This window comes from Bactrocera neohumeralis, chromosome 4, assembly GCF_024586455.1.
Source record: "Bactrocera neohumeralis isolate Rockhampton chromosome 4, APGP_CSIRO_Bneo_wtdbg2-racon-allhic-juicebox.fasta_v2, whole genome shotgun sequence".
NCBI classification, from domain to species: Eukaryota; Metazoa; Arthropoda; class Insecta; order Diptera; family Tephritidae; genus Bactrocera; species Bactrocera neohumeralis.
In genome coordinates this window covers 32,117,888-32,128,476 of record NC_065921.1, presented here as the reverse complement: position 1 = coordinate 32,128,476, position 10,589 = coordinate 32,117,888, and the positions used below count along the sequence as shown (strand labels likewise).

At 36.8% G+C, this 10,589-nt stretch overlaps 2 protein-coding genes and 1 long non-coding RNA gene across 3 annotated transcripts; 2 read left to right on the top strand and 1 right to left on the bottom strand.

Moving 5' to 3' along the window:
- Positions 1-2,619: 2,619 nt before the first annotated feature.
- LOC126756618 (uncharacterized) lies at positions 2,620-3,079 on the bottom strand. Its single transcript, XR_007666618.1, has 2 exons — positions 2,999-3,079; positions 2,620-2,936 (listed from the first exon to the last, which is right to left on the bottom strand). It is a non-coding gene; the product is annotated as an uncharacterized LOC126756618 (long non-coding RNA).
- LOC126756551 (phenoloxidase 2) lies at positions 3,064-5,554 on the top strand. Its single transcript, XM_050469695.1, has 4 exons — positions 3,064-4,152; positions 4,221-4,842; positions 4,899-5,134; positions 5,201-5,554. Exons 1-4 carry the CDS (start codon positions 3,172-3,174, stop codon positions 5,411-5,413), a joined length of 2,052 nt encoding a protein of 683 aa, XP_050325652.1. The 5' UTR covers positions 3,064-3,171; the 3' UTR covers positions 5,414-5,554.
- Positions 5,555-7,897: 2,343 nt separating this feature from the next.
- Positions 7,898-10,589, top strand: LOC126756556 (angiotensin-converting enzyme). Its single transcript, XM_050469710.1, has 7 exons — positions 7,898-8,037; positions 8,112-8,679; positions 8,839-9,533; positions 9,591-9,808; positions 10,042-10,164; positions 10,231-10,409; positions 10,462-10,589. Exons 1-7 carry the CDS (start codon positions 7,984-7,986, stop codon positions 10,470-10,472), a joined length of 1,848 nt encoding a protein of 615 aa, XP_050325667.1. The 5' UTR covers positions 7,898-7,983; the 3' UTR covers positions 10,473-10,589.

The window sequence follows — 10,589 nt, the reverse complement described above, 5'->3', positions numbered from 1 at the left end:
AGATTTACAAAGGACAACAAAATATGAAAGGACCATACATAAACGGAATTAAAATAAAATATTAAAATTGTTATCAGCCTATTTACATATACATACAACTGATTTACCTATGTATAATGCTACTTTCGCAAACGCAGTATTTTCTCTGTATCCTTATATTTTAAATCAAAAGTTATATACTATTATATGTATGTATATAGGGCTACTACATTTACGTGAAAAAAATATATAAGCACAATATTTATATATGTATGTCTGTATACCACAATAATCTTTAGTTGACTCCGTAAACAACTGGTATGAACCACAAACTTAACAAGCCATCCGACTATAATTTTGGAAATTGGAATGAAAAATATGAAAAATAAAATGGAATTTGCCAGACTTTTAGCAGGAATATGTCTGTCTCATACTAGTTAAAACCAGCTAAAATATATGAAGAATGTATGTACAATTGAAAACAATTGTTATTTAAATAAATTACACTTACAGGCATGTTTCCGAGTCACTTGAGGCTCTGCTTTGTGATGCAGCATTACTCTATTAAGTATGTTTATTTAGATTTTGTGAATTAAAACGAGATGTTTTTTCTATTGATAATGAACTAATTGTTGATGAAAGTAGTAAGTTCGCTTATTTTCGGACTTTTTTGGATCCTAAAATCAGTCATTCGGGTTTACTAAAGTCTTAAGTACTTCCATTCAAAAAAAGCAGTATTTTGGAATATTGAGCGTACAAACACATAGAGTGGCAAACAAAAATTTTAAAAATGTATAATTGAGCATATAATTATGATACACATATACCCTCCGAAATATCACTGATTTTCGTGTTTTTTTTATAGTGTTGAAATAAGCTAATCGATCCAATTTTTATACCCTGAAAGGGTATATTAAGTTTGTCACGATGTTTGTAACACCCAGAAAGAAGCGTCGGAGACCCTATAAATTATATATATAAATGATCAGTATGTTGAGCTGAGTCGATTGAACCATGTCCGTCCGTCCGTCTGTATATATACGAACTAATCCCTCAGTTTTTAAGATATCCTTTTGGAATTATGCAAACGTCATTTTCTCTTCAAGAAGCTGCTCATTTGTCGAAACGCCCGATATCGGACCACTATAGCATGCCATATAAACTGAACGATCAGAATCAAGTTCTTGTATGGAAAACTTTCACATTTGACAATGTATCTTCACCAAATTTGGTATATATTATTTTCTAAGGGAACAATGTAATCTCCGAGGAAATTGTTCAGATCGGTTAACTATAGCATATAGCTACCATACAAACTGAACACATAGTTACTAAAAGAAATGCACCTGTGAAGGGTGTATTAGCTTCGGTGCAGCCGAAGTTAACGTTTTTTCTTGTTTGTTGTAAATAAATGCATTCATGACGAATACGAAATGATTTTTCTATGTTTATTTTTTGGGTGTATAATATTGACTAAATTGTTGAAATGACACGTAAAAAGAAAGGTTCTGTACGATGTCCACGATTGCGGCCGCAATTTTGGTCTAAAACAAAAATTTCAAAAAGATTATTAATCTGTAGAAAAGCCGCTATCGCGCTATGGAAGCTTTTTTGTTTTGTTGAAATTTGACAAAATGGCGACGGTTTGAACAAAAAGTATCGAATTTGGCGAATGACGTTAAAAATGTTCTCTCCAAATTAGAACTAGATATCTTTAAAACTCTTCTATTGAGAGAGGAAACCGTTTTGAAAAACACCATTCTGTGAAAAACGCGCTTAAAGATTGCAGTCGCTATGTTCCCCCCTCTATACACTTTCTACAAGAAACACTGTAATGACCGTAATAATATGAATTTCGATTTCAAAATTTGAGGGAATTTATTTATTTTATTACATTATTATATTTTATTACAGTGTATAATCCGTTAATGCAACAACAAAAACCGATTTCTCGAAAATTCCACACTGAGACGATCCCTTAATATACAACTTTATAGTGAATATATATTATTTCACACTTACTGGTACTTGCATACATACATACATATATAAATATTTGATATACTATACATATAACAATTTTATGTTAATTTGTTAATACACCTTCCTGTCTGTTCTAAAGAGCTTAAACTATACATATCAGAACTTTTTATACAAACTTCTATGCTCAAATGAAGCCGGTACATACTTTATAGTGCATTTAATAAAAAAAAAAACAAACGATGTACATTTTCTAGCTTTAAATTGTAGCGTATATTTTAAGTTTTTGCAATATACGAATATAACAAATAAGAGACCTATGAAGCTTTTTGAAGTTATTGATTTTATCCATTTACACAATATGTTATGCATAAATATTTACATACAAGTACCAACATACACATGTATGCGGGAGTAGAATAGAGTTTGTTAGAATATTATATAGAGCATGTTTAGGGAAATGCACAAAAATGCATAAACTACTTTTTTGTCTTGTTGTACTAAAATACTTGCATGTACGTGTAGAAAAATATCCATAGAAGAAGGAATTAAATTTATTAATGATGGAAATTAATCAAAAATAATTATGCACACAGGTGAAATCAAAATATTAATATAAAAGGGAAAATGTACATATATTTACATATTTACTTTTTGTGTAAGTTCTAAGTAGCTCAAACACAAATTAATATTAAATAGATCTGAAAGATGTACATTTAAATACGTATGTATATATTGTTATATATAGGTCAAATATATTATTAGTGGAAAAATAAATTTATTGACATCATTCAACTGCAAATCGGTTTACTGTGTGTGACTTAATGCGTACTCCATTAAATACTTGGTTCCTACATATCGCTACATTTGATAAAATAATATATTTTATTGGCTGTGCACCAGTTGAAGTTTTTCCCATTTTTAACCACATTTACAAATGTGTACTGTGTAGACGATATTATCGGCACTCATATGTTCTAAAGGTATTTTAGAAACCACAATAAAATGTAACCACCAAGACAAGATAATAATTTCTTACTTGTAAATTGCCACTCTCTGATATGTGAATTTGTATAAAAGGCTGACATTCATTTTGGAATTCATCAGTTTCGCGCTGGAACTACAGTTGTACATTGCGCATATTCGTCAGATCTCCGATTTCGGTCAATAATTGTTTGTAGAGCAGAAGGTTACTTACAGACATCGTTAAAAATGGCCGATAAAAAGAATCTTTTATTGCTCTTCGATCGTCCCAATGAACCCATTTTTATGGAGAAGGGAAAGGCTGCCGTTTTCGATGTTCCCGACAAGTTTCTCACCGATCGTTACCGTCCCATCGGTAATGAGGTGCAGAGCCGTTTTGGTGAAAAGGCTGAACAACGTATTCCAGTTAGAGACATAGCTGTCCCAGATCTTCGTCTACCAATGTCGCTGCCAAGAGATGCACAATTTTCGCTTTTTATTCCGGCTCATCGACGTATTGCCGGTCGTTTAATTGACATTTTCATGGGATTGCGCTCTGTTGATGATCTTCAGAGTGTAGCTGTATATGCCCGAGATCGGGTGAATCCGTATTTGTTCAATTATGCACTATCTGTGGCGCTACTTCATCGACCGGACACCAAAGGACTTGATTTACCATCCTTTGCACAAAATTTTCCCGACAAATTTGTAGACTCCCAAGTTTTTCGACAAGTACGTGAAGAAGCTACCGTAGTTCCCGAGGGATCGCGTATGCCAATTACCATTCCGCGGGATTATACCGCTTCCGATCTAGAGCCCGAACATCGATTATGGTATTTCCGGGAAGACCTTGGAATTAATCTCCATCATTGGCATTGGCATTTGATATACCCTTTTGAAGCTGGTGATCGAGCTATTGTGAATAAGGATCGTCGCGGTGAGCTCTTCTACTACATGCATCAACAAGTAGTGGCCCGCTACAATTTAGAGCGTTTCAGTAATAATCTCGCACGAGTAGTGCGCTTTAACAATTTACGAGAACCAATCGCAGAGGGTTACTTCCCAAAGATGGATTCTTTGGTTTCTAGTCGCGCTTGGCCACCACGATTCGAAGACACAAGGTTGTCGGACCTAAACCGAGAGTTGGATCAAATTAATTTAGATGTAAGTGATTTGGAGCGCTGGAGGGATCGTATTTTTGAAGCTATATCCCAAGGTTTTGCCACTGATGTAAGTACTCATAAACTATATTGCAAGTGCACTCAAAGTATCCGTGTTGACAATTTTATTAATTTCAGGAAAGTGGCAATCGTGTGCCATTGGACGAAGTGCGCGGAATTGATGTTTTGGGCAACATGATGGAGTCATCTATTGTATCACCCAATCGTAGTTTGTATGGTGATTTCCATAATATGGGGCATGTGTTTATTTCCTATTCCCACGATCCCGATCATCGTCATTTGGAATCCTTTGGTGTAATGGGAGATTCTGCCACTGCTATGCGTGATCCTGTGTTTTACAGATGGCACGCGTACATCGATGACATTTTCCAAGAACACAAGACTCGCCTTTCTCCATACACCCTAAATGAACTCGGCTATGATGGTATTTCTGTTACGGGTGTACAGGTGAGTCCCGAAGGCGGTCGACCAAATGTACTTCAAACATTTTGGCAACAATCTGACATCGATTTGTCCCGAGGAATGGACTTTGTGCCACGTGGTAATGTATTTGCCCGTTTCACTCATCTTCAACATACACCATTCACCTACACCATTAACGTCAACAACAATAGCGGTGCACAGCGATTTGGTACAGTACGTATCTTTCTGGGACCGAAAGTAGATGAACGCGGACAAGGAATGCTCTTCAAGGATCAACGTTTACTCATGATTGAATTAGATAAATTCATTGTAACCTGTAAGTAATAAGCTTCTGTTAAATTGAAATTAACTTGAATACTTATTAATCTACAGTAAATCCTGGCCAAAACACCATTCGTCGCCGATCGACTGAGTCCAGCGTCACCATTCCCTTCGAGCGCACATTCCGCAATTTAGATGTAAGTCGCCCAGCAGCAGGTAGTGCAGAGGAACTAGAATTCAACTTCTGTGGCTGTGGATGGCCCAATCACATGCTTATTCCGAAAGGTTTGCCCGAAGGTCTACGCTGTGAGCTGTTTGTAATGGTGTCCAACTACGATCAAGATAGGGTAAAGAAAATCGTATTTTTGTAAACCATATTTATGTACTTTGGTAACTTCGAACACAATTTATAGATCGAGCAACAATTGGTGGGCACATGCAGCGACGCAGCCTCCTATTGTGGTGTGCGAGATCGTCTCTATCCGGATCGGCGACCTATGGGATATCCTTTTGACCGCCTGTCACGCGCTGGGGCGGACCGTCTGGTCAATTTCTTGACACCAAATATGAGCATTGTCGACGTTGTTGTTCGCCACGAAAACCGTGTTGTACTTCGTAACACTTAATTCAGCTACACAATGGCAAATTGCGAGAAACTTACAAACATATTCTAGCATATGAATGCATCTTTATTGGAAATAATAATCCTACAATTTTTTATATACATTATATCAGTACACTAAATAAAGAATAATTTTGCATATGAATTATACTGTTAACATATTTTATAGATGTATACATTGTGACAGAAAAGCATCCGGAAGTTGTAATTAAATTCTGCAGGTAAATGATATTTCAAAGAAATGTATTTTGATAAGTGGGTAGAACGATCTTTAATTACTATGCCAAATATGAGCGCGATCTGTAATCCAGTTTGTCTACAGCAGCTGCTTCAGTCGGTGCATCTCAGTAGTGCGTTGCGATTTTTACAACGGATACAAATACATATCTAACAAAGAATTTGTCTCAAATTTTGAAAACATGCCTCGTTCTGGACAACCTTCGACCTCTTCTTCTTCTTCTTTACTGGCGTAGACACCGTTTACGCGATTATAGCCGAGTTAACAACAGCGTGCCAGTCGTTTCTTCTTTTCGCTACGTGGCGCCAATTTTATATTCCAAGCAAAGTCAGGTCCTTCTCCACTTGGTCCTTCTAACGGAGTGGAGGTCTTCCTCTTCCTCTGCTTCCCCCGGCGGGTACTGCGTCGAATACTCTCAGAGTTGGAGTGTTTTCGTCCATTCGGACAACATGACCCAGCCAGCTGTCTTCTCTGAACTATGTCAATGTCGTCATATATCTCATACAGCTCATCGTTCCATCGAATGCGATATTCGCCGTGGCCAAAGCGCAAAGAACCATAAATCTTTCGCAGAACTTTTCTCTCGAAAACTCGCAACGTCGACTCATTAGGTGTTGTCATCGTCTAGGCATCTGCACCATATAGCAGGACGGGAATTATGAGTGACTTATTGTTAGTTTGGTTTTTGTTTGTCGAGAGAGGACTTTGCTTCTCAATTGCCTACTCAGTCCGAAGTAGCACCTGTTGGCAAGAGCAATCCTGCGTTGGATTTCCAGATAGACGAAATTATCTGACATTGTTGGTGATGTTTACGCTGGTTCCAAGATAGACGAAATTATCTACTTCTTCAAAGTTATGACTGTCATGCGTATCAGCCAGTATAAAATCAGCAGTGCAATCTGCGCCAAAGAGTACAATTTTGTTGCCAATATTGACTGCTTTTCCGAAAAAAAAGCCCATACTCTGCATTGCATTGAGTTTTGAAATGCATCAATCCGGCATTCAATACACCGTGACAGAGAAAACCCACCCACATTAAAAAAATTTGCACTGTAACATAGCGATATTATAAAAATGTTATACACTGAATTTGGTTGAGATTGGTCGAGTAGGTCCCGATATATAGATTTTCACTTAAATGTGGGTGATGCCATAATCATCATGCAATTAGACACATGCTCCAAAAAGCCTTCTCGAATCATCACTGATGTACAATTTTATGTCTCTGATGTATGTAGCTAATGATTTATCGCACTCTTTTTTACAGTACCATTATATGGGGAGTGGACAGGGTTATCTTCCGTTTTCAACCATTTTTACAATGCCAGTAGGTATGTTTAAGAGACTTATCCTGAGCTTGGTAGTTGTAGCTTCAGTGGCTTAGGAGATATTTACCTTAACCCAGTTAGAGGGCGGGCCACTCCCATTTTTTCAAAATTGTTAGCTCATAGGTGCCCTTGTTACTGCAATCCCCTGTGCCAAATTACAGTCTTTTATCTTAATTTGGTGCTTAGTTATAGCACTTTATAGCTTTTCGCTTAATGACGTTTTGTGGGCGTGGCAGTGGTCTGATTACGTTACCTGCAATATCAACCGTCTTACGATGCCAAGAAACGTGTTTCACTAAGGTATCTCAAGTTTTGCTGAAGTTACAGCTTGCACAGACGGACAGACGGATAGACAGTCACCCGGAATTGAACTCTTTTCTTCAGACAAATCATTTATAAATAACATTTATGTACATATATAATATGTACAAGTATATAACACAGTAATAGTATTAACCTCGATTAGTTTTAAGTGATATAAGCAACTTTTAGCTGAGAAAAAGATGTTGCAGAAGAGTAAAAAATAGGCACACTCAAGTGCTGAACACAACGTTCTTATGGATACAGTTATGTAGTTGTGCAGCTGCCTCAATAACTGTGTCCCTAAGAACTTGTGTATTTTAATATTTGACAGATGTCGCTTGCAGTCTGTCGCGCTCATTGTGTTCAGCCCTTCAATGTACGAGGTATAATAGGAAATTTAAATGGTATTTCCACTTCTTAAGTTAGGAAGCGATGCTTATATATTGCATACTTATGTATATTAGATTAATATGAGCTTTTTAACAGATCTGCACATCCACATAAAAATTTTTGTATTTGTTTAATAACAAACAAACATCATCATGCTTATAGATAAGGTGGTTTCAATAAAGCTCATCTTATTTTGATTGAATCTACATTTAGGTCGAATATAATGAATAGCGTTGAAATGTGAACACGCAGTACGTTTCCGAGCGCAGTGATTGACATTATTCTTATTCTGTTTAACTATCGGAAGCACGCAAAATGCGTCGGCCTTTATTTGGCGTTGTGATATTTTCAGTCATCGCTTGGATCAACGTAAGTACACGCGCCGTCTGTAGTTTAAGTTCGTATCAGTGATATGAATATGAATAAATTTTTAAAATTTTTAGGATGTCAACGCTGCAGCAACTAAGCAATCGGATGCGAGTAAATTCATTTCCGATGCCAGTACTCGTTATTATAAGCTTTATAATAAGATTGCAGAGGAAACATATTCATCCACAGATGACGAAGACTTTGATACAATATTTTCGAAACTGACCACTGTCAAAAGAGTAGCTGCAGAACTGGTTACAATTTCCGAAGAGGCTAGTGATTATGATTTGGAGAATATCCATGATATGCAAGTGAAAACGGCCTTGCGGAATCTTCGAAGAGTTGGCGAGCTATTTGTCTTGGGAGAAGATTACTTTTCATCGGTGCTGATAAACTTCGCTGCTCTTAAAGAACTTTCAACAGATAAAGACATCGAACCTTATTTGGGTGGCGCGTATATGCCAGATCAAGACGATAGCTCGCTAGCGTACTATCCGGATATACAGAAAATATTTCAGCGCAGCAATGATTCTGATGAACTGAAATACTATTGGGAGACTTGGCGCGAGAAAAATTTGGTTTGGTCTTCAGTTAATTTCTACACCATTATTGAAGCCTTTCAAAAGGCTGCTAAGATTCTAGGTAATATGTTCTTTCCCATTTCAAGTGCATAAAATGTATTAGAAACGGCGTAGAATATTTTTGAACTCTTTTTAAATGATACAAGTATATGGTACATACGAGTATGTATGTAAGTGTACTATATATATCATACTCACTTTTAAATAATATTTTTTGTAGACATACCGGTACTTGAATTTTGGTTTCGCTGCTACAATAATAAAGATTTTTTGCGGGAAATGGAACGAGTGATGGAAGACATTAAGCCCGCTTATAAAGAACTTCACGCATTCATTAGAAAGGAACTCCATGAGAAGTATGGTGGAAGTGTTGTTAACCCTAGAGGTCCTATTCCAGATCATTTGTTCCAACAAGTTCGAGAACAGGCTTGGCAGGCCAATAGCGTTATCGAACCATATTTTCCCAAGGCAAACCTGCCGCCATATGACAGTTTTGTGGCGCATTATGATGCAAAGGACATGATAGATGCAGCAGAAAATTTCTATCAATCTCTCGGGCTCGATGGATTAGACAAGGAATTCTATGAGAAGCAGTTGAAGGAGCAAGACGAGAGTGCTGAAAATGGAGATTGTAGAGCCGATATTTTCGATCTCACACCGCATGTATACATGAAATATTGTAAGAAGGTGGAGTTTAGAAAGTTTTTGCAAGCTCATGGCTATCTCGGACGGTTGCATTACGCCAAAGAAAAGCAAAATCTTCCATCGTACTTCTTCAATTCTTATGATTTAGAATATCCAGTAGGGGAAGCCGTAATTTTGTCAGCATCTACACCAAAACATTTACAAGCCATTGGACTTTCTAAGAATTTCGAATTTTCGGATCAAATTTTAATGAATCGATTGTTTAGAATGGTAACAATTAGTATGTTGCTAATGTATATTCCTTCACACATTTCTTATTTGTCTTAGGGTATTCATACAATGCTCAACATACCACTGTACTTCGTCCACACCAAGGTAATGACTGATCTGTTGAATGGTACAGTGGAAATCGAGAGAATTAACAAACATTACTGGGAACTTATGGTAAAATACGCTGGGGTGGAACCCCCCTCAGATCGTCCGGAAAGTGCTATTGATTTCCCCTATAATTTTTATTTGGATATGGAGGAAAACCATCAGACCAAGTACGTATCGAAGTTTTAACATATGTGACCTGGTCTACGAAAAGGGGGCCTGTCAAAAAAAGGAGAACATTTAATGAGATAACGAGAAACTGACGATTATTTTTAACAGCTTTTCCCAGAAAACTAGTTTTCGCACGTTAGCCCCCTTTTCGTAGACCAGGTCACATATCCTGAAATTTTGCATGCGCGCACTTATAAGTACAAATACATACATATGTTTTACTTTTATACAGAAAGTTCGTATCTGAAGTTCTTGGCTACCATTTTTACCGCTCGTTTTGTGAAGCGACTCATCATAAGGGATACCTACATAACTGCGACTTTTACGGTAATATGGAAATCGGCAATTCTCTAAAGTAAAAACGAACAAATTCAAGCTAAAGTTATTGAGATCTTTAAAATGGGTTATTACCACTTCTCAGATCAATGATGTCTTTGGGTTCTTCAAAGCCTTGGCATGACACTCTGGTGAGAGTTTTAGGCACCAATTCAAGTCTAAGTGGGGACGCTTTGCTTGCTTATTATACGCCTATGTTGGATTGGTTAAAGGCGAAAAACCGTGAATCAAAAGTCAAAATAGGCTGGAATTCCAGTCAAAAAAGTAAGTTCTTCAAGAAAACTTATAAATATATTATACACATATTTTTTTATAGAAATCCTTTAAGTTTGAGGAAGAAATGGCACTTCTGGTTTACATAATGTGCGAACCTTATTATATACAAATATATACTTATATTAATAAATATACACACGTACATATGTATGTGCGATTATTTTTAAA

Bases quoted from the DNA above. Each gene is read 5' to 3' on its own strand.
- LOC126756556 (XM_050469710.1), top strand. From the start codon at position 7,984: ATGCGTCGGCCTTTATTTGGCGTTGTGATATTTTCAGTCATCGCTTGG. The intron at 8,038-8,111 runs GTAAGTACACGC...TAAAATTTTTAG, and splicing joins CAGTCATCGCTTGGATCAAC to GATGTCAACGCTGCAGCAAC. The intron at 8,680-8,838 runs GTAATATGTTCT...TATTTTTTGTAG, and splicing joins AAAGGCTGCTAAGATTCTAG to ACATACCGGTACTTGAATTT.
- LOC126756551 (XM_050469695.1), top strand. From the start codon at position 3,172: ATGGCCGATAAAAAGAATCTTTTATTGCTCTTCGATCGTCCCAATGAA. The intron at 4,153-4,220 runs GTAAGTACTCAT...TATTAATTTCAG, and splicing joins CCCAAGGTTTTGCCACTGAT to GAAAGTGGCAATCGTGTGCC. The intron at 5,135-5,200 runs GTAAAGAAAATC...CACAATTTATAG, and splicing joins CCAACTACGATCAAGATAGG to ATCGAGCAACAATTGGTGGG.